This window comes from Mus musculus, chromosome 10 (genome assembly GCF_000001635.26).
Source record: "Mus musculus strain C57BL/6J chromosome 10, GRCm38.p6 C57BL/6J".
In the NCBI taxonomy this organism is placed as follows: domain Eukaryota; kingdom Metazoa; phylum Chordata; class Mammalia; order Rodentia; family Muridae; genus Mus; species Mus musculus.
In genome coordinates, this window is record NC_000076.6 from 94089146 (window position 1) to 94114994 (window position 25849).

A 25849-nucleotide genomic window follows, 5' to 3' on the forward strand; every position below is an offset into this window, starting at 1 on the left:
TCATGAATAAGACAGTTTGGACAAGCAAGGACTATCTCTTTCATCTAGGACTGCCACCGGGTGACTGAGTCTCCCATAGAAGGCCTGTCTTCCAGACCCTCCATACGTTTGACACTCACTTGTGCCAAGCCAGATTCTGCCCTGTCCTGGGCGCCGCAAACTCCAGTTCTCAGTCCCAGTGGTGCTTAGGAGTTTGAGAACCACAGTCTCTGTCCCAGCCCCTGTTGTTTTCACATGGAGAAACATAGGCTGGGACCCCCATGTTTCACCTTCTCTGACACCCTAGTGGCAGGGCAGAAACACAAAATGACAGTATTGCATAGTGTGAATCGTGTGCTAATAAGGATGGGGGTAAAGTGCTTGTCCAGCCAGCTCATGGCTGACCCCATACTTTATGAATTCATGCTTCTCTATGTGCTCTTCAACCTCAGGATGAAGATGCTGGGATGAAAAGCAAAGTTCATCATATTGCCAAGGAGATCATGAGCTCCGAGAAAGTGTAGGTATCAAGTTACCCGTTCAGAAGGCTGTTCCTCTCCAGTTGGCCTATTAAAAAACACAATGCTTTCCTTTTTTTGTTTTACAGGTTTGTGGATGTGTTAAAGCTTTTGCATATTGTAAGTATCTGTTAATATTTTTCTCAAATCTAAAATTATTCCTTTCCCTGCTCTTTCCTTACCCCAAAGGTTCTCAGCATAGCTAACAAGTGAGCAATACACACGCGCTCTCTAGTCCTTGGTCATATTTTAAATTTGCAAAAAAATACATACTTATAAATTAAATATGTAATTTTAATTATGTACATGTATATAAAAAATAGACATTTTCCAACATGTCTGTATCCCATTTATACCCAGATATACCTAGATGATTTCTAAAAATATGTCTTCAGCAATCTTGCATTTCTTCATAATAATGAGCTCTGATGGCTGTTGCTGTTGCTTCTGCTCCTTCTCTTCCTCTTCCTCTTCCTCTCTTCCTCCTTCCCCCCACCCCCCTCCCCCACCAAACTACATCCTCAGCACTTACGATGATGCTGACTTATCTTTAGGGCATTTCTTCTCCAATTCTAGCAGCTTCCAAACACAGACACGTGACACAGGCAGTTTTATAGCTAACTTTTTTTTTTTCATACAAATCATCATACTTGAGCAGACCTGTTAGGAAACAACTGTATATATCTGACCACATACTCATTTTTCCTCTTATACTTTTTTGTCCCTGCAAGTTTTTTCAAAATTCGGTGTGTACTGGCAGTCAAAGTACTTTTAGTGTTGGTTTGATTTGATTATAGTTTGGCAAGATATCCTAAATACCCCAAACATCCCACACATGTGTGCTACTATGTGTACTCAAGTCTGCTTGAAAATTTTCCTTGAAAATTATATTGTCTGTCTGACTGTCTCTGTGTGTGTCTCTCTTCTGGAACCCTGGAGTCCTCTAGTCCTCTCCTTCTCTCACTCTGTTACCCTCTTTCACCATCTCTGTCTTTATCCCTCTTTCTCTCTTGAAACAGTCTCACTTCATCCCATCTTTGACTCAGAGGTGTAGTGATCCTCCTGCCTCAGCCTCCAGACTCCCAGTTATAGTTTTGAGCCACCAGACTAGACAGCAATCTGATAGAATATTCTAGTCTCATTCTGTTGTGATAAAACACTGGGACCAAAAGCAATGGGGGCGGGGGAGAGGGGGGAAAGAAAGGGTTTCTTTGCTTACACTTCTAGTTTAAAATCTATGTTGAGGGAAGTCAGAGCAAGAACTCCAGGCAGGACCCAATTGGAACATCACTTACTTGCTCATTGTTTAGCTCATTCTCAGCTAGCTTTCTTATAAGCCCATACCCACTTGCCTAGGGATGGTGCTGCCCAGAGTGGGCTATGCTGTTCTCAATCAGTCATCAATCAAGACAGTCTCTCATGAACATTGTCACAGGCCAACTGGTCTGGCAGTTCCTTAATTAAGGTTTCTTCTTCACAGGTGACTCTAGAGTCTGCCAAGCTGAAAACAACTAACCAGCACATAGACTCTCAATAAACCTAGAAAGCTAGAACCAAGTCTACCTGGACGTAAAAACATTGCTGTAGTGAATTAATCTGCTCTACCTCCCCAGCAGTGGCTGTGCGAGTTCCTTGCTAGCCGCCCAATGTTCTGGATTCTTGAATGAAAGGCACATACATGCATCCTTCTATTTTAAGATGCCTTAAACAGTGCAGTGTCTGAGCCACTCCCTAACATCCATGTTGCTAATGCCTCCCCTCTGATACTCCTGAGTTATTACTTACTGAAATCTGTATTCCATCTTTGCTACCCTAGATCAAATTTGGGAGCGGGGGGTGGGGGGAGGGGAGGCGGGGGCTGGGGCCGCTCAACCCTGCTTTTACATGGCTGATATTCTGTCTTCTGCTGCTTTTAAGCTTACATCTTATTCCTTCCCTGGCAATGACAATTCTCTTTCATCTTTCTTGAGTTCCCTTGCCTGGGAAATCTAAAAGTTCCACCTCTGTCTCTCTTCCCAGCCATCGGCTGCTGGCAACTTTACCAATCAAAGTTAACTGGGGACAGGGACCCTCAGTGTCTTACACTCAGATGTGTGGCTTCCCATGTAATTTTGGGAGCTGAATTAACACAAGTAATATTATCACCAGTCCACAACATTTCACCCTTTTTGTTCATTAAAAAGGCCTTTTCTCTCAGATTTGCAATGAACATAGTTATCACAGTTGTTTAAGCTATAAGGTTGTGTAAGCTATACTCAATCAATTTTGTCAATTTAGGTAAATTACACTAATATCTGTCTTAAAGAGTCTACAATCCTATATCTGAATTGTTTTGATTTTTAACTTGTATTACCATCTGAAAACCATCCATTCAAATCTAGATTATCTTCCTTAATGCTGAACAACTTAAGTTTGATTATGAGACTATAACTAGTCTTCAACCCATTGAGAGATCAAAGAATGAATTATATATTACCTGAATACATAGGAAGCAGCAAAACATAGCTTCCAAGACTTTACCAATCTGCAGAGACAGTTGAATACCTGGGCAGTCCCTCATTCCTCAAAGCGTTGGAACATCTGTCTTCAGCCTTCTGGCTCAGAACCATCTGACAGACTGTAAGTGAAGCAGGAACTATGAAGGACTAGCTTACTTTGTCTTGGCAGAGCTAAGCTGTCACCTATCCCTCTGTCTTGTGTCCTTTCTTGGAGGGTGTTTTTTGTCTGAAGACGAATTAGGGAAATTCTTGCCCAATGGCTACCTTGCCACAATTGGAGCAACTCCATATGAGGGTTTTGATGATCACTATCTTCCTTGAACCGTGAAGGGGGGTACTGTCAGGTGTAGACATGTCTCCTAGTCAAAATTTCTATTAATAATGAAAGATAGCTTAATGCCAAATATAATGTATTTATTTTTCTAAGTGCAATATAAAATGAACACATCTCCCTACGTCTCATGTTTTCCCACCTCAAAATTGCCACTGTGTCTGTCGCAAGTACACCCTCATCTTGTGAGGAATGTGGACTTTGAAATGATCATGCACTTTGTCTTCTCTCTAGCGCCTGTTAACATGGCTACCACCTTCTTCTTTGAACAGTTCCATTCATATTAAGACTTCTGGATGAAATTCATTATTATAGCACTTTTGTCTTGCTTCTGTCTTCCCTTGTCTTGGTTTGGCGTCTCCTTCTCTTGGTGGCCCTATTTCAAATCTTTGATTCTTGGCTTCCAAAGACTTGTGGGTACTGAATATTTTTGAATAAATGGCCTTCTAATGAGCATTTTTATATACGTTTTAGTATATTATATAATTATACAAATTATTTTTAGCCTCACAACATCTGTAAAACATAGTTGTTTTTCCCTTTGTTTATTTTAAATGAAGACCATAACCTGCTAAAAATGCTACTAAATGTCAAAGCTGGGCTTTGAAGTCTTGTCTATGTGAGTTCTTGGTGCGGAAATTAAAATGTTTGCTTGTACTCCTAACGTTGCCATTTATAGCACATCTGTAGGATGTAGTGTGTCCCTGGCATATTTGTTGCTTACAGAAGTCTTTTCAGCTGCCTAGGAAACCAGAGAAACTCTTGTTTTTTATCTTCTAAAGATGAAAATGAAGCTGGATTTTCTTCCTTATATTTCTTATGAACATGATGCATCAATGTTACTAAGGAGGGTTGAGAACATGGTGTAAACACTTGGTTTCTGTGGTGTGTTGCATTGAATGCGCTGACGATTTTACACAACCTGATCTGTGCAGTCAGAGGAGGAAGGATCATTTCACCTGGAAAAATACTTTCATTTTAAAAACAAAGTTAGCAAAGCACACTGGTAGACCCCTGCAATCCCTGCACTTGGGGAGGCTGAGGCGCAAAAATCACAAGTTTAAGGCCATCCTGGGTTATATAACAAGACTCTGCTTGAACAAACAAGGCCAAACCAGTTAAGTTATTGAGATGGGGACTTTCCCTTTTACTTCCCAGTCTTCCTTTTATTTTTGCATATTTATCACGTGTCTTTGAGCCCCACAGCTGCTTTGCTTTGCTTTGGTTTTCTGTGAGTGACTTTTACTCACTGAGAGCTCCCATCCATCCCTGTGTCTATGTGGGCTTTGTAATTCATGGTCTCCTGATAGTGGTTAAACAATGGCAAAGGTCAAGCTTTCCTCTTGGGACAGCTGGTAATTAAGTCACACACTCCTCCCTGGTTCTGGAGATAGACAGCCGGACTATATAGGCGAGGCCATCTGTTCTCTGCTTCCGTGCCTCGGATGTTCAGACTTGACCCTCTTTGCACTGATGTTCTTGCTAGGGTCTTCCCCAACTGATTAGAGTAGGCAGAGTGAGCACGTTGATAATGTAAAGATTTGGAGCTGTTCTGGGTCTAATTTATGGGCTATTGGGGGGAATTGTTAAGACTAATATTGTAATATGCTTTATTATCTAGAGGTCCCTTTCAGTCTTTAAAAATTTCAACTTGAGCAAGCATTTAGTGAATGTAATCATAGGTGATTTGACTTTGCATGCAGAACCTTTGGTTGGTTTTTATTAGAATTAGAGTTGTTGATGTCAGTAATATCCACTGTGTGACTAATATTTCCCACCTCCTCTTCTCCTCCTTTATTTTAATTATGCAGTCTCTTTGTCTCTCCACCCTACTGTCCTTTCCAGTGCTGGTTTTCAAACTCAAGGGCCTCACACAGTCTAGGCTGGTGCTCTCCCCCTAGGCCACACTGCCAGACTGGGTACCCGCTTCCCTGGAGTCCAGAAGATGCTCCTGCATCTTTGCTCACCTGCATCTGCACTGCTGTAGTGAAGGGAGCTTGGGTGAATTTAGATGCTTCTGACCAAAATAGTTTTGTTGCTCCTAAAATGTCACACTTTAAAGATTGTCACACTTTCCCAAATTATCATGGCTGTTAGGATTTTTTTTTAAAAATTACATGTTGTAATCATCTTTTTTTTTATTATTAAAAAAAAAAAGAAAAAAAAAAAGCTGGGCCCTCCTTCCAGTGGTACCACGTTAGTGGTGGCTGAGGTTCCTGAGTAGCTGGGGCGTTTATCTGTGGAATTAGTCGCATCTGGCTCTAGGGTCAGAGTGCATTGTTTTGGGGGAGATGGAGCCAAAGAAGAGAAGTAGTGCAGTCATGGTTGCCTGCTGTGTGTGGTTATGGAGCTGTTAAGTTACTTGTTGGAGATCTGGTGTTCATTGTCTTACCCTGGAGGCAGGGATGCCCTGTTTTGAGCTGGATTTAACCTAAGGTTTTGTGTGCTGAGCACTCTTCGCCACCAAGAAAACCAGTGAAAATAAATGTTAAGTGACATTTAAAATTTTAGTGTGTGTGTGTGTATTGTGTGTGTGTGTGTTGAGACAGGGTCTTTTTATAATGTAACTTTGGCTGTCATAGAGCTCAGTATTAGGCCAGGATGATCTCACACTCTGAGATCCACCTGCCTCTGCCTCCCAAGTGCTGGGATCAGCAGTATTCACCACCATGTCTGGCCTTTTAAAAAACATATATTAAGACAGACTTTGTTCATTACAGTGTGCTGATTTTGCAGTGGTAAAGGAATTGGACTTTACTCCAAACACAGAATTCACAGTCAAGGAGAAAGTGAGTTTCAGGGAGTGGAAGGTTCCCAAAGGAAAAGTGGGGGACAGGGCGATCTGCTAGTGCTTGCGAGATGGTGGAAGGAGGGGCGCAGGGCCAGACGCTGCAAGGGTGGCGAGTTCTTAGTAAAGCTAGCTTGGATAAGGAAGTGCTTTGGCTGAGCACTTTGGTAAAGCAGAGAGTTGTTGTCAAATGCCTGCTTAGAACATACAACTGCGGCTCTTAGAGGTCCAAACTCTTCAAGTTCCTATAGTCTTTATTAAATGCCCTTTTTTTGAGACAGGGTCTCCCTGTGTAGTTCAGTGTAGCCTCAGACCCACAGTGATCCTCCTGCCTTGGCCACTCCCTACCCCCAAGTCCTTTGTTTATGCAGGAGCATATGCCACCATCCCTGTCTTTCTTTCCCTCTCTTAAGTACAAAATAAACTTTCTATTTTGTTTTGAGCCCCTACCATAATTTTCAAAACTATATAATTGGTCTTCAGTTCATCTAAAGCTGCCCCAAAACACCCAGTACTCTAAGAAAACAAATCCCGCCTCACCCGGTCGTGGTAAGAGTCTCCTGAATGGTGGCTACCATTGGTCAGTCCCCTTTGGATTTGGCTGGCCTTTTTTAAATGTGTCTCAAATAAACAAGTGTGTGTTCTGGCCGCGGTGGAAGACATGGAATGTAAAGTCTGGCCGAAGCAGTGCGAGACCGGCTCCTCATCCACTGTCACTGTCATGATGAGGAAATGCCTTCCAGTTGGAAAACAAAAGTCATTCTGCTGCCAAGCCACCAGCATAGTCTTCACGTAATTCTGCAGGAACTCCTGCATCTGAACTGTGCCCATCACCTGTGCCCATCACCACACTGGCAGACACATGTTTCACTGCTCACCTTGCTGAGCTTTGAACGTATTTACTATCTGGGGAGTGATTCATAAGTGCGTTCTATAGCATTCCTCGATCGATCGTAGACAGTCTTAACGACTTCCAAGAGTTAAGTAGCTGTGTTTTCTCCCAGCAAAATGCCAGGGCTGATTGAGGCAAGCTGCAAGGGATGGAATGTGGCTGCTGTCAGCTTGTTCTCTGGAGATGCCTGTGTGGTTTGCTAAAACTGGAGTTTTTGCAAACTAAATTCTTGTTGGATATTTTACTAGTTACACAAGTTAGTTCTGTAGTCGCTACGTATAGATAAGGTGTTCCTTTAGATTAATATGACTAATGGGACAATAAAAATGAACCCAGGCTCTACTTCCAGAAAAAGGTTTTAGTATTTGTTAAGAACGTGAGGAGGCTGAGAATGTAGCTCTGTGGTAGACTTTCCTGCCTAGCATTCAGGAATACCTGGGCTTAGTCCTGAGTGTCTAATAAACTGGGTATGGTGCTACAGGCCTGTTATTCCAGTGCTGGGGAGGTAGAGGCAAGAAGAGCAGAGGGTCAAGGCTATCCTTGGCTACTTAACAGTTTTGAGGCCGTACTGGCACATCTGTAATTGCAGTCATCCAGAGGTTGAGGGAGTAGGATTGCCATTTCCTGAGGCCATCCTGGTCTCCGCAAGACTGTCTGAAAACATAAAGAAACATTGAGAGGAGATTGGAGTGTAGCTGGGACGTGAAACCTTGTCTGCATTCAGAAGACTGGGAACGTAACATCCCTCTCTGTAAAGAAACTTGAGTGTCCTTTAGGGTAGGAAACCTCCCGTTCTTTTAGAGTACATGTGAGGATTTTTTAATTTGGGGTTTGTTTTGTTCATTTCCGTATCTTCATTTTTATTTTTTTAATTTGCCCCGGAGAAGTAAGAGCTACTCTTAATTAATTTGTCTTTTAGGGGAATATGTTGGAGGGATCAACAGAGGAAATGCTAGCCCTTTCCAAGAAAGAGCCTAGTGAGTGTGCTCAGGATTCTGTTTGAGGATTTGTAATCAGACTCTTAGGAGAAGGAATGGTCCTTTGTTTTGGAGTCTTGAACTGGGGGGACTCCAGTATTGTTTAACTTAGATCTTGAGGCCCACCCTCAGGACAATGGAGCCTCTGCCAACGCTTATCTCCTCCCCCACCCTTTCCTCCTCCTCTCTGCAGTGCTGGGTGTGGTGCTGGTGACCTATATTAAAACATGGCAGTAGTCTTAGAAAGAACAGAAGATGAAAATATGTGGGGGTTTTTTTGAGGGGAAAAAATATTTTAAAAGTTAACATATTCTCAATATCCCCAGCTCCAGACCCCCTGAGGGGCCTGCGAAAAGGGTTGATGGGCCATGCTGCCCTGGTTTGGGAGTTCTGGCTGTCCAGAAACACACTGCACTGCCACAGAGGGTGGGAGGCCTATAAGGGAGCCCTGTGGGGAGAGCGTGTGGGAAGGCTATGTGTAGATCCAGACTTCACACACCACACTGCTTCATCAGCATAAAATTCTGCTGAGTCATGAGGTCTTGTAGTGGGGACATGACTCTCTAGTTCAGGCCATGGGGCACCATGCCCTGCTGTGGTAGCACACCTATCCTGTCCAGGAAGAACATCTGTCCAGGGTGGCACATGGAGATGCTGAGCCCCCACTGGACCCCATGTTGGCCTGGGAGATTGGGGAACCCAAAGGGCATCTGCTACACCATCGTGTTCTGTGGGTTCATGAGATGCAGACTGGGGGCCCATGCCTTGGGTTGGTTCTCGCTTTTGGGGTAGTATTGGAGGGTGCTACTTGGTTTCTCAGAGGGGCTGATTCTGGGTAAGTCACCTTCAGGAATGCTGGTATGTAAGGCTGGGCAGGATTCCCTCACTCACTCATTCATTACGGGTGCCACCCCAGGGAGACCCCAGATGGATATGTCGCCTGTAAGCTTATGTGGTCAGAAACATCTTTGCCTATCAGGTGCTGCTGAGGTGGGTATGGGACCAGGTGGCTGGATTTTTAAGTATAAATGGTGAGCTCATTGGGAGCTTGGCTGAAGGGAGAGGAACATTGACACCTAGAGTCGGAGTGTTGTGTTGACTGTACCAAATGTGTTGCAGTAAGTTTGTGCAACAGCCAATTAAACATTCTTGCTAGTACTATAGTAGTTGTGTAACAGTTGCACCTATTTCACAAGGGAGGAAACCGAGGTCAGGTCAAGGAAGCAGAGTCAATCAAGGGCAGTGGCCAAGATCTAGAATCCTGATTGCCAAGTGCCTCCCTCTGCAAGATTCAGCTAGAGGCTCCAGGTTGGGAAACGACTTCTGACAGAGATGAGGGCCTCTTAAATCCAGAATGGAGTTAGCTAAGACCTTCTTAGAACTTCTTAAAATTTTTAATTGAATATTTTTGAGAATATCATGCATAAGTACTACACTTACATAATTTCTGCCTCACCCTCCAACTCCTTTTCCCACTTTCAACTCCTGCTTTGCCCACACTTCCCAATTCACTCTTTAATCACACCCACAGACACACAATTTACTGAGTCTACTTAGTATTGCTCCTATGTAGATAATTCTTGGGGCTGACCACTTGGGATTAAATAACTATCAGGGTCATTCCCTAGGAAAAAAAGGATTCTTTCCCTTCTGGCAGCTTCTAGTTCTTCATCTAAGTGTGGGGCCTTGTGACTGTTCCCCCTTTCATGTTCGCACATCAGCTGTTTAGGCAATAAGTTGTGATTTCGTGTGATTCCAGTCATGTCTAGAAGATGCTGTCTCAGAGCAGGTCTCCTGAATTTCTGGCACTTATTTTTTCTCTCCATGATTCCCCAGTGTTTTCTGAGCCTTGAGTGTAGGGGTTGTGTTATAGGTGAACCAGTTGGGGCTGGACACCCCTCAATCATTTGTCTTCTATATTTTGACTAGTTGTGGATCTCTGTAATAGTCCCTAGGTATTGCAAAGGGGAGCTTCTTTGATGAGGTATAAAAGCTACACATATCTGTGGGTATAAAGATCAATATTTAGGATAAAGTTAAAATATATATTGGTTTATGTATCAGTCAGAGTCCTCTAAAATAACAAAATTTGTAGAATGGATCTCTAGTGTACATATATAGAGAAAGGGGATTTATTAGAATAACTTACAAAGTGTAGTCTAGCAAATCCAACAATAGCTGGCTATGGATGGAAAGTCTAAGAATCCAGAAGTTGCTCAGTCCCCAAGGCTGGGTGTCTCAGCTCCTCTCAGCAGAAGTAGACTTCTAATGCCAATGAAGGAATGGACTCCATAACAAGGCGAGAGCAGGCAGGCAACAAGCCGGAGCCTCTTTCTTTGTCCTGGTATAGGCGTCCATGGGAAGGTGGGGCCCAGATTAAAGGTGTGTCTTCCCACCTCAAGATCCAGATTAGAGGTGGATCTGTATACTTCAAAATAAACAGAAGTCCCTTAATGTTGTGCCCTCCATTTTTGGATATTAGTTAATTCCATATGTAGTCAAGTTGACAACTAAAAATAGACATCGTGGTTTAGAAAAATGGCAGTAACAGGTTCTTCTCTGAGGTCCTCTCCAGCCACAGGCTAGGTGTTCACACCACCAGGGGTGCATTTCCTCATACCCAGCAGGCCATAAGTGCCATTAGACAGTTGTTGGTTACCCCCAAGATAAAGATGCCGCTATTGCCCTTCAGGGCTATCTTCCCTCGCAGGTCATTGCTGCAGTGTGTAGGCTTTCCATCTGGGTAAGACTATTTATTGGTTGTTTTCCCTCTTGGCAGTTTGCATAACACTTTCAGATGGTATGAGAGCTAGTCTCTGCGGAGGAGGCTTCCGGGTCAGTACCAGCTTGTCAATACCTTACCTGCAAAGTGCAGTGTCCAAACTGTGTGAGGTCTTCCACAGTAGGGTCTAAACTTCAAGTTCTGGGAGGCAACTAAGAGTAGTGTCAACAGCTTGTCTTATGTTGGGAGTCTCTTAGACTGCCCTGGTGAACAACTTCTGGTGCCTAGCACTGGGTTTTCCTTAGTTCATGCCTCCTGAGGGAGCATTATCACCCCATGTGAGAAAATAGAGTCAATCGTATTAAATGATAGCACTAGTGTGACTTTAATTCCTAGAGCTACAAACCAGTTTGTAGATACTTCTCAGTAGAGTTGCGAGATAAGATAGCTTTATGACTGTGGATCTTCATAGGGGAGAGGATGGCTAGGCAAAGAGCTTTCCATCAAGTTATGCGAATGGACAGTGACTTTTGCCCTCCTGCCTGTAATAGGACTTCCGGGGTGCTGTAGCCCATGCATCCAGGCAGCTCGGGAAGCCCGTGATTGAGGACCGGATCCTTAACCAGATCCTGTACTACCTGCCTCAGCTGTACGAGCTCAACCGGGATCTCCTGAAGGAACTGGAAGAGCGAATGCTCACCTGGTAAACCCTGGGACTTGTAGGCTTCCCCAGAGCGTGCAGTATAACATGAAACCACAGAGACCCTGCAGGGGAGAGGGGGGCGGTGTCCCCTACACAGCCTGATTTCAGGATGTTGAATTTTTTGGCAGTTACCTGTAGATTGAATATTTCTGATGGCCATACACTAGGTTTAAATACATATCATTTAAAGTTTTTCAATAGTGCCTGCTCAGACCCAAGCTAAGCCAATTAGTTAGTTCCTTTTTTAATTTTGTTTTGTTTTTCTGTTTATTTATTGAGACAGGGTTTCACTTCCCAATATATTCCAGGCTGTAATTTTTAAAATTACCTAAATTATCATTAGTGAAAATGAAGTATAATTACCAAAATAATTCCTGTACATAGTTTACCTTTTATTCTTTATATAATTTTATATTAATATTACTCTGAATTGGTTTTAAAACCTAACTATAGGCATATATATATATATATAGTAGAAAGAGGTTTAAATATTTTTTGCTTATACTAAAGGCTCCCTCAAATTTTGGGTCTGTAGATGGTCTGTAGTAGAAATATTAAGCATCCCTGAAAACCAGACTAAATTAACGAAAGAGATAACCTTCAGTTGTGGAAAAAGTTTCACTTATTGTTAACAAAATACTTCAAATCTTTGAATAAGGTATTTTCTCTCAAAATATTCTTTTCACGGAACCATGTGGAGCTTTTGCTAGCCCAAATAGCAGGGAAGCCGAGGCAAAAGGACCACAGGTCCATTGAGTTGTGGGCAACCCACTGAGTCTCTGCCTCAACAGAGCACGTGAAAGACAGACTGGCAAGATGGCTCAGTGGGTAGAGGTGCTTGCCACCAAAGGTGGTGATCTGAGTTTGATCCTCAGAACTGGCATGGTAAAGGGATGAAACTGATCCTTAAAACTTGTCCCTTGACATCACATTCATGCCCCACTCAAAATAAACAAGTAAATCAATTCACAAATATTTTTTAAAATTAAAAAAGAGCTGAGACTTTAGCTTACTGGTTTGCCTATCATACAAGAAGCGCCGGGCTCAAATATATATTTGTATTCTAGCATTTAGAGCACCAAATACTCTATATGTAGATTGACATGTGCATGTTTGCCTTAGTAAGACTGATTTAAGGGCTCCCACTGTTAGAGAAATTACAGTATTTTCAATTCTGGACCAGACAGGGAGGGGCCCGTCTTTATCTATAAAATAAAAGTTTGAAACTCTGGATAAGGACCATTGCTTGGTGACGCTGAGGTGGCTGAGCCGGTGTGCAGCATCTCTCTGCCAGGGAAACTTGCAAGCAGTCTACCTTGTTGACCCAGAAAGCCGTCGCCGTATGCACCTTACCACGGTGACACCTCTGCTCTGCTGTCTTGTACAACATACTTAGCCAGCATTGACTCTTCACCTTGGTTGGTCTCCAGGCCATAGATCATGCTCTGCTCCACAAGGAAGGGCATGGACCGAGGCCGCTGCTGCCTCATGGTCTGTCCGCTGCCTGCTGGCAGTTCAATTTGGTTGGGGTAGAGCCATAAGAAACAAGGTACTGTCGTCAAGGAATCCCAGTCCTTTCAGCTACCACCACCTCGTGTAATTGGAGCAGCATGGTTGCTTCCTTGTCTAGCTGATTTTTTTTTAAATAAGTTATTATATTGATTTTTTTTAAGTGCCTCAATTTGTAGCTGCCCTGGCTTGGGAACCATTATGTAGTATAATCTGATCTTGAACTCAGAGTGATCCACCTGTCTCACCCTTCCGAGTACCAGAATTATAGGAGTGAGCCACCATGCCTAACAGCCATTTCATTTTCCAGCATTTGACTATCTACTGTGCTGGTTGGCTATCTACATATGACAAGTGTATCACATAGTACACATAATATACAAAGGTCTCACTTTCTTGGAACACAGATTCTAGTGGGGCTTAGTCAAAGGCCACGATATGGGAATGGACTCCGGCGTGTTTAAAGAACACAAAGAAGTTCTGCAGAACAAGAAAGGGGGAAGAGAATCATGGCCTGGGTCAGACAGGCAGGGAAGCGTAGTAGCCCTTGTGTGCATGGGATGCATAGCAGGAGAGAGGCTGAAACAGGCAGATCATGTGTCCGGGTAGCTTAGTAAGACCATCTGTATACACAGATACACACACACACACACACACACACACACACACACACACACACACACACACACACACATACAGACACACACAGGGAAAACAAGCCATTATTGGAAATAACACAATAGGATGTGCATTTTTTAGGCTCTTGCTGCCCTGAAGAACAGAATCAAGAGGACAAAAATGGAAACAGGAAGACCAGTCAGAACTGACAGTCTGGACAAGATGGGTTCATGGCAGGGCCAATGATGAAGAGCAGCCATCTTGGATAGTTTGTTTTTTGTTTTGTTTTGTTTTGTTTTGTTTTGTTTTTTTGGCATTTTCAAGAGGGTTTCTCTGTGTAGCCTTGGCTGTCCTACAACTCACTCTGTAGACCAGGCTGGCCTCGAACTCAGAAATTCGCCTGCCTCTGCCTCCCAAGTGCTAGGATTAAAGGTGTACGCCACACTGCCCGGCTTGGATAGGTCTTGAAGAAGAGGGAAAAACAAGAGGAGCTTGTGACTTAGCTGTGCCTCAGACACATTAATGACTGCATTTGTGTTTTTGTGTCTCCTCTATCCATAGGACAGAACAACAAAGAATTGCTGATATCTTTGTAAAGAAGGGGCCATACTTAAAAATGTATTCCACATACATCAAAGAATTTGATAAGAACGTAGCTTTGCTGGATGAGCAGTGCAAGAAAAATCCAGGATTTGCTGCAGTTGTCAGAGAATTCGAGGTATTTGCTATCGTATAATTTTCAACTTTTTTCTTTTTTCTTTCTTTTTTTTTTTTTATGCCTTAGTCTTTTATGGTCATTGAAAACAAAACGTTTGAGTAAAAAGGTAAAATATAATCTCCTTCGCCAGGCAGTGGTGGCACACGCACGCTTTTACTCTGAGCAGTTGGGAGGCAGAGGCAGGCAGATCTCTGTGTTAGACGCTAGCCTTGTCTACAGAGTGAATTCCAGGACAGAGAAACTCTATCTCAAACAAACAAACGAACAAACAAATAGGTAAATAAATGAATGAACGAATGAATGATAATAATAATAATCTCTTCAAAATCTTAGGGATTAATTGATCCAATAAACCAGTTAAAATTCAAGTAGTCCAAGATTCAGTTCTGAAGATCTATTATTGCATATTGTACTGTTTAAATTGGGTAAACAATATTTTGGTTAGAGGTAGTTAGCTAGTTAGTTTGTTTAAAACAAGGTTTCACTGTATAACCACAGTGGCCTGGAAATCCTGGCTTTCAGCTCCCATCAGCCAGCTGTGGTAGCCCAGGCCTGTGCTCCCAGGACATGAGAAGCCGAGGCAGAAAGAAGGAATTTAGCTCCTCCTGAGGAACATATTGAATTCCTGTCAGCATGGATAACACAAACCCCTGTCTCAGAAACCAAAAGAGGGCTAACAAGCTAGCTCGGAGCATGAAGGCGCTTGCTGCCACGTCTGGGATCCCACGTGTGGAAGGAGAGAACTGACTCTTGAAAGCTGTCCCCTGACCTCAGCACGCATGCTGGGGCACATGTGCACCAAACACCTACACACATGTGCGCACACACATACTAAGTAAACTAAGGAGTCAACAGATAATCTTAGCTCTTTAAGCCTGTGGTAAAAATCATACATACTTACCATCTTAGCCACTCTGTCGAGTGGAATATGTGGACAGGATTGTGCAACTATCTTTCTAAAACCCGCACGGTCTCGCAAAATTGACATTCCATGGCCATTAAAGATTAGCTTGTCCTTCTCTTCCACCCTGACTGGCCACCCCGACTCTGCCTCCTGCCTTGATGCACTTGAATACGAAGGATCCTTTCCTATTTCCAAACTAACATTTTCTTCCATTTGTCCGACAGCTTCACGTACAATAGTGGAAAGGAACATAATTTTTGTTAGATAAGTAAATAAATAGTTTTAGCCTCAAAGTTAAAATCTTTGCCTCTGCTTTATTTTATGTGCCAGCTAAAGCTTTGTGTTGTGACTGAAAGTTTGGAGGTGGAAACTTGTTAGCATGACATGATGATGATATCGTACACTGTAACCCAGACTTGCCTCTGGTCGTGGTTTGCAGTCAGGGCTGTATTTGCTCCCTGGCCCACCTGCCTCTACCTCCTGAGCACGGGCATTGCATACTTTTCAAAAAACAATTAGTTTAATTTTTACTCTTATCAATTCGGGTTACTATATTTTAGTATTTATTTCTTTAACTAAAATGGTCAGTAAATTCTAGCCTCACAAAATAGGGAATGAAAGGTTTCAAAAAATATTATAGTGTTGCTGATTTTTGCTTTATACTGCTTTGTGCAAGAGGCAACTTTATGCTTTGAAAATAATTTGCAGTCTTTCCTGTTCTTCCCCTCCCCCTCCCTCTCCTCCCCTCCCTCTCCCCCCTCCATGCCATCCATAAAAGGAGGCATCACTGGGTATCACAGTACATCCTATAATCCTAGCACCCAGAGAGTAGAGACAGGAGCATAGAGCTTGGGGCCAGCCTGAGCTGCGTAGAAGGGTCTGTCTCATAGGCAGTGCAAGGGCACATGCGCATGCTCATCTTGATTCTACCACGCAGTGAACTCCTGGACTGAACGGAGTTCAGGAATAGACTGAGATAACTGTTTTTCTCCATATCAAGGAAAACCGTTTTAAGGAGAATCACATGGCTTATTGGTCAAGTCAGAATGTCCGAAGGCTCATGATACACCTCGGGAGCAGCTCGTGTGCTTGGCACTTGCCATGCCCTGGGTTGTGTGCCCAGCACATGCACACACCCGAGGAAGATACTATAGTCAGGTGTATTCATTCTGACCTGCCTGTCTTACAGGACTACTCGTCCAACAAGATCTTTACATTCTTCGTTCTCCTAAGAGAAGGGGCACTTAGTGAGGCTGCTCTGAGCTGTAATTTCTGCAGCACTCCCAGTTGTTTCGACGTGTTTAGTATATTGACCACAGGGCTCTGACTATCGTTTGAATGTAACCACTCATAGTTTTAGATCTGCTTCCTTATTTTAGAGGTTGTGCGTTCCCTTTTTGTTTAGGATTGAACTGACAGATGTCCCTTGAGTGGAAGCTAGGACAGCCCCATTAGGGACTGCACGCGTGGGTACCACGCTCTGTGGGATGGATGTGAGTCAGTGCTCTCAGGGGCAGCAGCCTCACAAGCGGTGGAGAGAGGTGGGTTTGATGGTTCCAGTCAGTCTCCCTTGCTGTGCATCTTACAAAAGGAAGCGTCTCTGGATTCTCTTCCTACATGCTGGATTCTCCGCTTCTGAAAAACCAATGAGCTTACTTTGACTGCCTTGTTTTTCCCTTCAGATGAGCCCTCGATGTGCCAACCTGGCCCTGAAGCACTACCTGCTAAAGCCAGTTCAGAGGATCCCTCAGTACAGGCTGCTACTGACAGGTGGGGGTCTCCAAACCTTACCAGCCAAGTGTCGCGGAGTGCCCTTACTGAGCACACCTTTCCTAAGTGTGCCCTCTTTGTCTTCCCTCGCTGCTACCTGGTAGATGAGCCGCATCACTGGAACTGAATCACTTTGGCTTTTTGACTACCCAGTGTCCACACTCGCCTCAGGGCACGCATGTAGGTTGCATGCGCCCTCTGAGCATCGGCTCACCACATCAACCCTCATCCTGTGTTGTTTCACTCCAGTACTGCTATAAATCCTAAGGAGGTCTTTTCTCACCTCCCGTATGCTTGTACAGCACTGTCCTGGTGACCCTAACACTTTCCTCTGTTGTTCTGGGGATTGATTAATGAACTAAATCATATGCATGATCCTTAGAATAAGTCATTGTGCATAGTAAGTTCTAATAATATTAGTTATTCTTAGCAATCGTGACAGTAACCTTACTGTTATTATTTGGGTATATTGACTATCGTTTGCAAGGACTTTTGGGAGTTTACAAGGGAATATGAGGTATGATTTGGATGAATACACATGTATTTGGGTACTTTTATTCCCTGGCTCTTTAAAACTTACCGTTATAATATACACAAGATACTAGGCTTATAAAGATTAGGTAGTTTGATGTCATAACAGAAACTAATACACATAATGTCAGTGCCAAAGTTACCATCTGATACATTCTGTTAGGTCTACTGATATTTGCTGAAGTGTATTGAGAAGGAGGGAGAGAAATTTTATATATACATATTTGCATTATACTTTGTATCAAAGTGGCTAAGAACATTGAAATGCCACTACAGCTCAATAGATATGTGTGGTTTGGTGTAAATAGAATGCGAGGTACTTGGCTGTGACTATTGTCCTTGGAAAAATGATGTGCATTCTGTCTCCTTAGTCAGGTGCTCATAAACCAAGAGTAATAGAGGCAGGCATATGTGAACCCTGGAAAAGCAGCTTTTGCTCAGGTCCCTTGAACCGATGTGACAGGTTTTCTTGGATTGGTCGTGATAAGATGGGAAGTCCTATTCTTTTGACCTGGGACCTGCCAGCCCAGGTGTGTCAAGAGCTCAGTTTGAATTCCTAACTGTCAGTCAGGCACTTGATTTCACTCTAGAATAACACAGAGCTGCACAAATAGTCTGAGGAAATCCTGCCCGTCTGCCTTCCTCTGCTCCTGGCTGAGATTATTAATTTACAGGACAAGGGGAAGTGCTGACACGCAGTGTTCCTGCTAGATAAATCTAATGTTCTGTCGTAACCAGCTACTCAGTAGCATTGGCCATTGTCACAGCAGCAGAAGGAGGGTTGCGTTTAGTGCCAAAGACAGCTGTGGCTACAGATGTGAGAAGGAAGGATCCAGCTACTGAAAATGAAAGTGGAAAAGATATCTCTTTCCCCTGTACTGTGGCTGGTCTACATAGTTCAAAAGCTGCCTGTGTTTAAGTTAGGTTGAATGCTAAGTTGTTTTGGGTGGAGAAATGAGAAAAACAAGCTTTTAAAACTATGTGTGTCGTCTTTTTAAGACGAGTTTCATTGTGGAGACAACAAAGTTTGCCTCAAAATACTTATACTTCCGCCTCAGCCTCTTGAATGCTGGGATTACAGGCAAGCGTCACCATTCCTGGCATTTCTTTTTAGTACATTTACTTACTTGTTCATGTGTTGTGTGAGGTATGCATGTGCATGTGTGCCGTAACACACGTGTGAATGGTAGAGAACAACTTGCAAGAGTCCATTTTCTCCTTGCCGTGTGGGTCATGTGGGTTGAAGTCAGCTCCTCGGGCTAGCACCAAGTGCTTGTATCAGCTCAGATGTCTCACCAGACCACGCCTGGCTTTTTAAAACATGGGTGTATGTGAGTGTGTGTGTGTGTGTTTTAATTCTTTAATTTTTGAGATTGTAATTATATCATTTCCCCTTTTTCTCTCCTCCCTCAAGACCCTCCAAGATACTCCTCCTTGCTCTCTTCCTAATTCATGACCTTTCTTTCCATTAGTCAAAATCTATTTTTAAGAAAATGGATTTGGGGCTACAGGTGCAGCTGAGTTGGTAAAGTGCTTGCCTAGTAGGCCTGAAGCCTTGGATAAATTGGGCACAGTGGCATGTGTCTGTAATCAAAGCAAACAGACTTTTTGTTGTTGTTTTATAATACCAACATCATGTGAGATTGGACTTTCAAGTTTTTCTTCTTTCAAGGAGTTGGTGGGTTCTTAAAATTTTATTTTAATGTTGTTTGAGGCAGGGTTTTGTCATGCAGTTCTGGCTGCTTTGGTAATTGCTATTGTAGCCCAGACTGGCTTCAGATTCACTATAATCCTCCTTCTTCAGACTAATAAGTGCTAGAATTATAGATCTGTCCTAACACACTAGTCTCTTGGAATTATTTTCATTTTGGTATATATTTTTTAAAAAGTATAGATATAGTCTATACACAAGAGCCTAGGCTGGCCTAGAATGCATTATATAACCTAAGGTGCCTGGAACTTGTAGGAATCTTCTTGTATTTATGTATTATGTGCATATGTATGTATGTATGCATATATATATATATCATGCATGCTTGGCGCTCATCAAAGTCAGAAGAGTATATCAGATGCTCTGGAACTGGAGTTTAGAGGTGGCTGAGGCCCACCATAGAGAGCTGGGAATTGAACCTGGGTCCTCACTAAAAGCAACACAGGCTCTTGACTGCTGAACCATCCATCTCTCCAGTCTGGATGTTAAGTCTTAAGTCTGCATCTGTTTAAATTATTAACTGGGGTCCCATGTTTGGAAAACCAGGTTCAAATGGCTTAATCCTCCCAAGGCCTTGTGGTTTCAAATGTAGGAACCTTACAGTAGACGAAAGGAAGAACAAGCCTTTATTTGAATCAGCCGCTGACGTTGATTATCAGGTATTTGGCAGAGTAGGGGAAGATTCCTGCCTGCGTCAGTGTGAGTAGACTTGAACTTGTCTCAGTTTCGTGGCCCAGGGAGTCTGAGAAATGCATAGACAAAGGACTGATAAGATGTGATATTTCTCTAGGAGAATAGTGAGTGGCGGCATCCACTCAGCCAGTGGTCTCTGCTGCTGTTTAGCCATCCTGGGTTTTGTTTTGTTTTGTTTTTCAGTGTTTTTCACCCATAGGAGAACTTCAGTTCTCTCTCCATTGGAGTAAAAGATTCCAACTAAATTCCTAGTGGAAGTCCTCGTTGAACCCCCAGTTGTAAAGCACGTGGCCATGACTCGTATCCTCCAGCACGCTAAAATAAATGCTCACATAAGTCCAGTCGTTCTTGGTAGTGGTTCCCTAAGATCAATTCAAAATAAGCTCTACGAGGATGCATACAGTGTGAAGTACTCAGGGATACACTGCGAGTGAGTTACCTATGAATCCCCAGTGCTTTTACATTTCACTCTTGTGTTGACTGGTGGAGGCTTATGCATCACAGTCAGGCCCTGTCCTGAGCGTGTGGGACACCGGATCCTCTCGAGTTGGAAAGGATGGAAATGATGTAGCGGCAGGCAGGCAGGCAGGAAGAAAGCAGACTCCGCCACAGGCGCAGGGTCAGTTGCTTCTTTCTCATCTCTTCGAGGAACAAGCTATCTGGGACTCACAGATCTTGACCCATATCAAAGACTTGACCAACTGAAAGGCTTAGGAAACGAATAGTCGCTCCTTTTCTTGACGTTCAGAATCCTCCTGTAAGAGCACCGCGAATGCGCCGGGTGGATAGATCACTGCACAGTGTTGGACATTGGAAGCAGACTGCCATGACTCTGGCCCTTCCAGAAGGACTAAGCTCCCTTCCTAGTCTTACTCCCTGCTAGGATCTCCAGGTTGTCCTCTCCCTTCGGTTCCTGCCCCTGTTGTGATCCAGGCCAGTTTTCTCCACCCACCCACTCCATGCATGCTCTAGAAATGTCTTCATACTGGCCATACCACCTATCATCAATCCCTGTGTAACCCAGCAAAGCATTGCTTCATTTCCCTGCCAAAGGTGTATGTACTTTGATTCTGCTTATTATTAGATGGTGATGATAGACTTACTTGTTACTTAATGTATTTGCCTATTTACGTTTGTGTAGGAATTGCACCTAAGACCCAGGCCTGCTCAGCGGTATTCAGACAGTTAGCTGCATCCCCAGCACTTCCTTGCATACCAGGAAAGTCAAGCCACACTTATCCACAGTCTAGAGAGCTCGGTTTCTAGCCCCAGCTCATGCAGATCTTTCTTCCCTTTGCTGAGGTGTGTCCTCCCAGGCTCAGGTCGCTCATCCATTAGTCATTCCCTCAGCATGTGCTCCTAGGGCCAGCCCTGTCCTGGACACCGAGGACGGACAGACGGCGCAGTAATGGCCCTTGCCTCACAGGCCGTCCTCTCGGAGGCTGTGTCAGCTGCTTAGGTTACCACTGCACCCCTCTTCTCTCCCTAAAATGTGTGTGCATCTTGCCACCGGTGATTTTTGGAAGGGTCACCTCTTTCCTTTGAAGGGCTCTTTTATGCTCATAAAAATATGTAAGTAATATAAAAGCCAAATCCCTTTTCATCTTCTGTTGTTTGAAAATGACTCATAGACTTTTTCGGACTTTTTTTTTATCTCTACCTATATTCTATATTAGAATTTTTCTCCATAAGGGCATTTTTTTTTAATTTGGGGAACATTATTACATTGAAGGAAATAGAATCAGGAAGGATCACTGAGGAGAAAGGATATTGAAAAGTATGTAATTTAAAATGTTTCTGGAAATCTTTTCCGCTTCCACAGTTATGGGGAAACAGCCGTCCTTTGAACTTTGATTCATCGTAATTTCTTTGATCTTGTTCAAAATATTTGTGCTATATTAAAGTTGTTCTAGTGATTCGCTTTATTACTCTTTCCTGTAGTCTTTGCCTTTGTCTGAGATGACATTAATTCCCTCTAGTTTTAGAAATCCGAGACTTTCCATGTTGGTAGGCAATGGGATATTAAAAACATGTGTTACAGTGTTCTGAGGCTGTGCATGTGAGAAACAGGCAGGCTCAGCTGCAGACTCAGAAAGGTAAAAGTCCTTATTGAAAACCCCTGTAGCAAGTATCTTATTTTAAAACCAAAGCAATTCTGTGCATCAAGAGTCATTTTGAATCGGGCTTACTGGCCCATACCTTTAATCACAGCACTAGGGAACACCAGCGGCCAGCATGTCTACATAGCAATTCCTAGGCCAGTCAGGGTTGCCTAGTAAGACCCTGTCTCAGAACGAGCACACACACACACACACACACACACTCTCTCTCTCTCTCTCTCTCTCTCTCTCTAATTGTTTAGGTCATTTCAACACTTTCTGTAGGTCACAACTTGATATTAAGAGTGATGGTCATACCTTAAAGAATTTACTTTCTCACACATCCAGGAGCTTTGATGGAGGCATTTCTATCCACGTGAGATAGGGGCATAGTGCCATTCAGTATTTGTGTAAGTTAGTCCAGCTCCAGGGCTGTTGTAAATCGTTCTTAATTGTAGTTTTTATCCCCCATTGGAGAGCTAGGATTACAGCATGCAGCCTTGCCTGGTTCATGGAGTACTGGGCCTTGGACTCAAGGCTTTGTGCTTGCTAGGCAAATGCTCTAGCACCTGGACTGCATACTCAGACCTATTCTGGTTTTGTTGTTGTTTTGAGACATGGTGTCCTGTGGCCCAGGCAACCTCAGATTCCCGATGTAGGCAAGGATGACCTTGAACATTGCATCCTCCCAGCCAAGTGTGCTTCTTCAGTACTGAATTAAATAGTATCTGATGGGAGATGGAGTAATTTAGAGCCAGTGCCAGTAAGAGTATGCAGTATTCTGTGTTGTCTGCCTCAACCATAAGCCGTCATAAAATATCTGGGATTTCCATGGTGATAAAGTCACAAAGGTTGTTAATACTTCTGGGATTTACTACCACGATTCCTGGTAGATAGAAACTCTTATTTCATTTCAAGGTTTATGAACATGGAGCTGGGTGAGATAGTTCACGCCTTTAATCCCAGCACCTGGGAGGCAGAAGCAGGTGGATCTTTGAGTTTGAGGCTAGCCTGGTCTGCTTTGCTAGTTCCAGGACAGCCAGAGGCACAGAGTGAGACCCTGTTTTATAGAAACAAAACAATAAAGGTTAGTGAAAATCTAGTCTGCCGGTTTGTTTGCTCAGTTTTGTCCATTCAAGGTTGCAGAAAACCCAAGTTCTACCAGTGGAGATCGCTACAAAGTTATTCTTCTATCCTTAGTGCAAGTTTGACCCAGATTCCCTGGAAGGAGCCAAATGCCTCTGTTTCTGGGACTTGTTTTGGCAGAGATTTAGTGAGCAGAATATGTCACTAGAGTCTCTCTCACAGTCTTTGTCAGAAGTGGGGGCTCACAGGAAGTGTTCCAATTGGAGAAACCATGGAAATTCAGCTACACTTGAGCTCATTCTGACACTTAGATTTGCTTTATTCTTCACTTGGCTGCTGCATAGTGAAGTACACTCATCTCCCTAAGTCTAACTTTGTTCTGTTGGTAGGATGGTAGGGACACACGTGGACAAGAGCTCCTTTACACTGCAGAGTGGCTTAAATGTGCCAGAGGCCCTTTCTGTGCCCTTGAGATTCCCAATCGATCAACAGACAGCCTTGATTGCTCCCTCAGTAAGAAAGGGAGTCTTCAAAACTCAGAGTCATCTCTCGAAGGCTCCCTTTGCATGTGACTCTTCTCCAGGGTACTCTAGGCATGCCTCACCAGTGTAAGAAGGCTGCGGGGCTGGGTCTACCCATCCTAAGACGTGCCATTAGATCTCACCACAGCATGAATGTGGGTTCAGGTTGGGCCATGAGTCCTTTGAAGCTGCCTTCTCAGGACAAAGTCGTCCAACTCTTGGCTAGATAAGAAAGGTTTTTTTGGTTTTTTTTCCTTGACTCTGCCCTGTATTAAGGTACTCAGTTGAGGTCCAGGTTGAGCCTGTATCTCAATAAGAAACACCATCACCCACAAAAGAGCCCTTTTTAACTCGTGAATGGTGTTTCTTGCATTCTAAGCCATGAGTCTCAAGAGAAATAAAATAAAATAAAATAGAATAAAGGCTCCCTTTCTAGTTTACAAATGCCACATTTATAACGGCAGGCCTAGGCCACATATTTAAAGACTAGAAGTGGCATTTGAAAAATGGGTGATTTAGAGTTAGGGGTCATGGTACCTTTTAATCAGTAACGGTGTCACCAGTGTCCACTATCTGAGCCCAGTGTGTCCAGGTTCTTGGCATCTTGCCTTACACGAGGATTGAAATAAGCATCCACAGATTTCAGAGTAGCAAGGAAACTTGGCTCAGTAGCCCAGTAGCAGAAGAGAGTACTCATGGGCCCTGGGCTGTTGGCTAGGAATTCCTGAGTACTAAGGGACATAGTTTGGGTGGTCCCCTATTTTAACAAACAGATTCCAGTTAAATAACCACATTTCTACTTTGCACGGGCCTTCCCATGATGCAGCTGATTTTATCATACATACTCCCAGTTATGGTATTAGGGGATTCTCCCTAAATGTCCACCCAAAGGACACACTTTCCCTAGTACATATTCACAGAATTAGTCCAGGCTGAAGATGGCTCCGATCTGTATGCTCAGTATAACTGGGAATGCATTTGAATAGAAACCGTCTACGTTTGATGGTTATGGGGGCAGAGCTGGTTCTGCTCTTCCGTGTGGAGTGGACTGGACGTGTAGCGGACAGCAGACTAGAAGTCCTAAGTTGCTAGAAGCATCTTTAGAGAAGTGTGTGCATTTTCTCCTAATACCAGCACCTGGGAGGTGGGAGAGGGAAGGTCACGAGTTCAAGGTCAACCAAGTCTATGGCCAGCCTTTTGAGATTGCTTTTCAAAATCTTAATTTTTCATAGTGATTTTCCCCCAAAAGCAATTTGAAATATGAAAAAAAGGACAGATTATCAAGACAGTGATCTGCATTAGAATTAAAACGATTACACCTTTTATCCAAATCTGTTAACTTTCAGGAGTGAGATAAGATGCTGCTCATAGCATCTACTGTGCCTGGACAATAGATTTAAGACTACTGTCAGGCAATAGATTGCCAAGACACACCAGGCATTTATAAAGCCAGAAGGAAACAATCCAAAATTGTGCTCATGCCGAAAGTGATAGCTATAATCCCAGCACTCAGGAAGCTGAGGCAGGAAGATTGAAAGCTCAGGGCCAGCCTGTGCTCCATAGCAAGACACTGTCTTTTTTAGAAAGAAAGAGAGAGAGGGGGAGAGAGAGAGAGACTATCCATCTGCGTAGCACACACCTATATTTGTGGAAGCTTTATTGATCAGGAGTTCAAGGACAAGTTGGGCTGCATGAAAACCTATTTAAAAAATATTGTATATGTTATTTTAGAGAGATGGTCAAGGTTTAAATTTTCTTCATTATTCAACTCACCAAATTTCTTATAATGCATTTTATTAAAGTAGGTTTCACACTATTTTATATAGTGTATTGTTTATTTGTTTTTCAGTCTAATTTGGTTGGTCCCTACCCTAGACAGGGTGTTGTTATTGTCCCTCAATTTTGTAATCCTCCTGTCTCAGTCTCCTAAGTAGCTGGATTGCTGTCATATACTATAGTACTAGCCACCCCCATTCTTGTTCATATCCAGAAGTGCTATAGGGACTTAGTAGTCAAATGCTTGCTTAACACATGTGAAGCCTAGGTTTGATCTCCAACACCATAAATATGAATGGGTCAAAAAAGATAAATAAAAGTGAACTGGAAAAAAAAAGCTACAAGGTTGTTCCTTGGCTGGACATTACTAGAGCAGGGAAGTAAGAATTTCTTTAACAGAAAAAAAAATGTATGCAATATATTCTGATGACTCTTTCCCCTCCTTGATCTCAGCCCAGATCTTCCCCATCCACCCAACTTCATGCCTTCTTTTCTCTCTTCAAAA

The 25849-nt window shown here is 43.2% G+C and overlaps 1 protein-coding gene and 1 pseudogene across 4 annotated transcripts in view; one reads left to right on the plus strand and one right to left on the minus strand.

Moving 5' to 3' along the window:
- Window positions 1–25849, plus strand: part of Fgd6 (FYVE, RhoGEF and PH domain containing 6) — a 109361-nt gene that overhangs the window by 53167 nt on the left and 30345 nt on the right. For 3 of the 4 annotated variants that reach the window (XM_030244876.1, NM_053072.3, XM_006513214.3), the window contains 5 exons: window positions 432–499; window positions 587–617; window positions 11257–11408; window positions 14097–14253; window positions 16840–16927. In XM_030244876.1, the coding sequence (XP_030100736.1) occupies window positions 447–499; window positions 587–617; window positions 11257–11408; window positions 14097–14253; window positions 16840–16927 (481 nt within the window). In that variant the 5' untranslated portion in view covers window positions 432–446. Of the gene's footprint in view, window positions 1–431; window positions 500–586; window positions 618–11256; window positions 11409–14096; window positions 14254–16839; window positions 16928–25849 lie in introns of those variants that run through there. The other variant, XR_003948589.1, reaches the window with a different exon arrangement.
- Gm18391 (predicted gene, 18391) lies at window positions 8336–9008 on the minus strand (annotated as a pseudogene).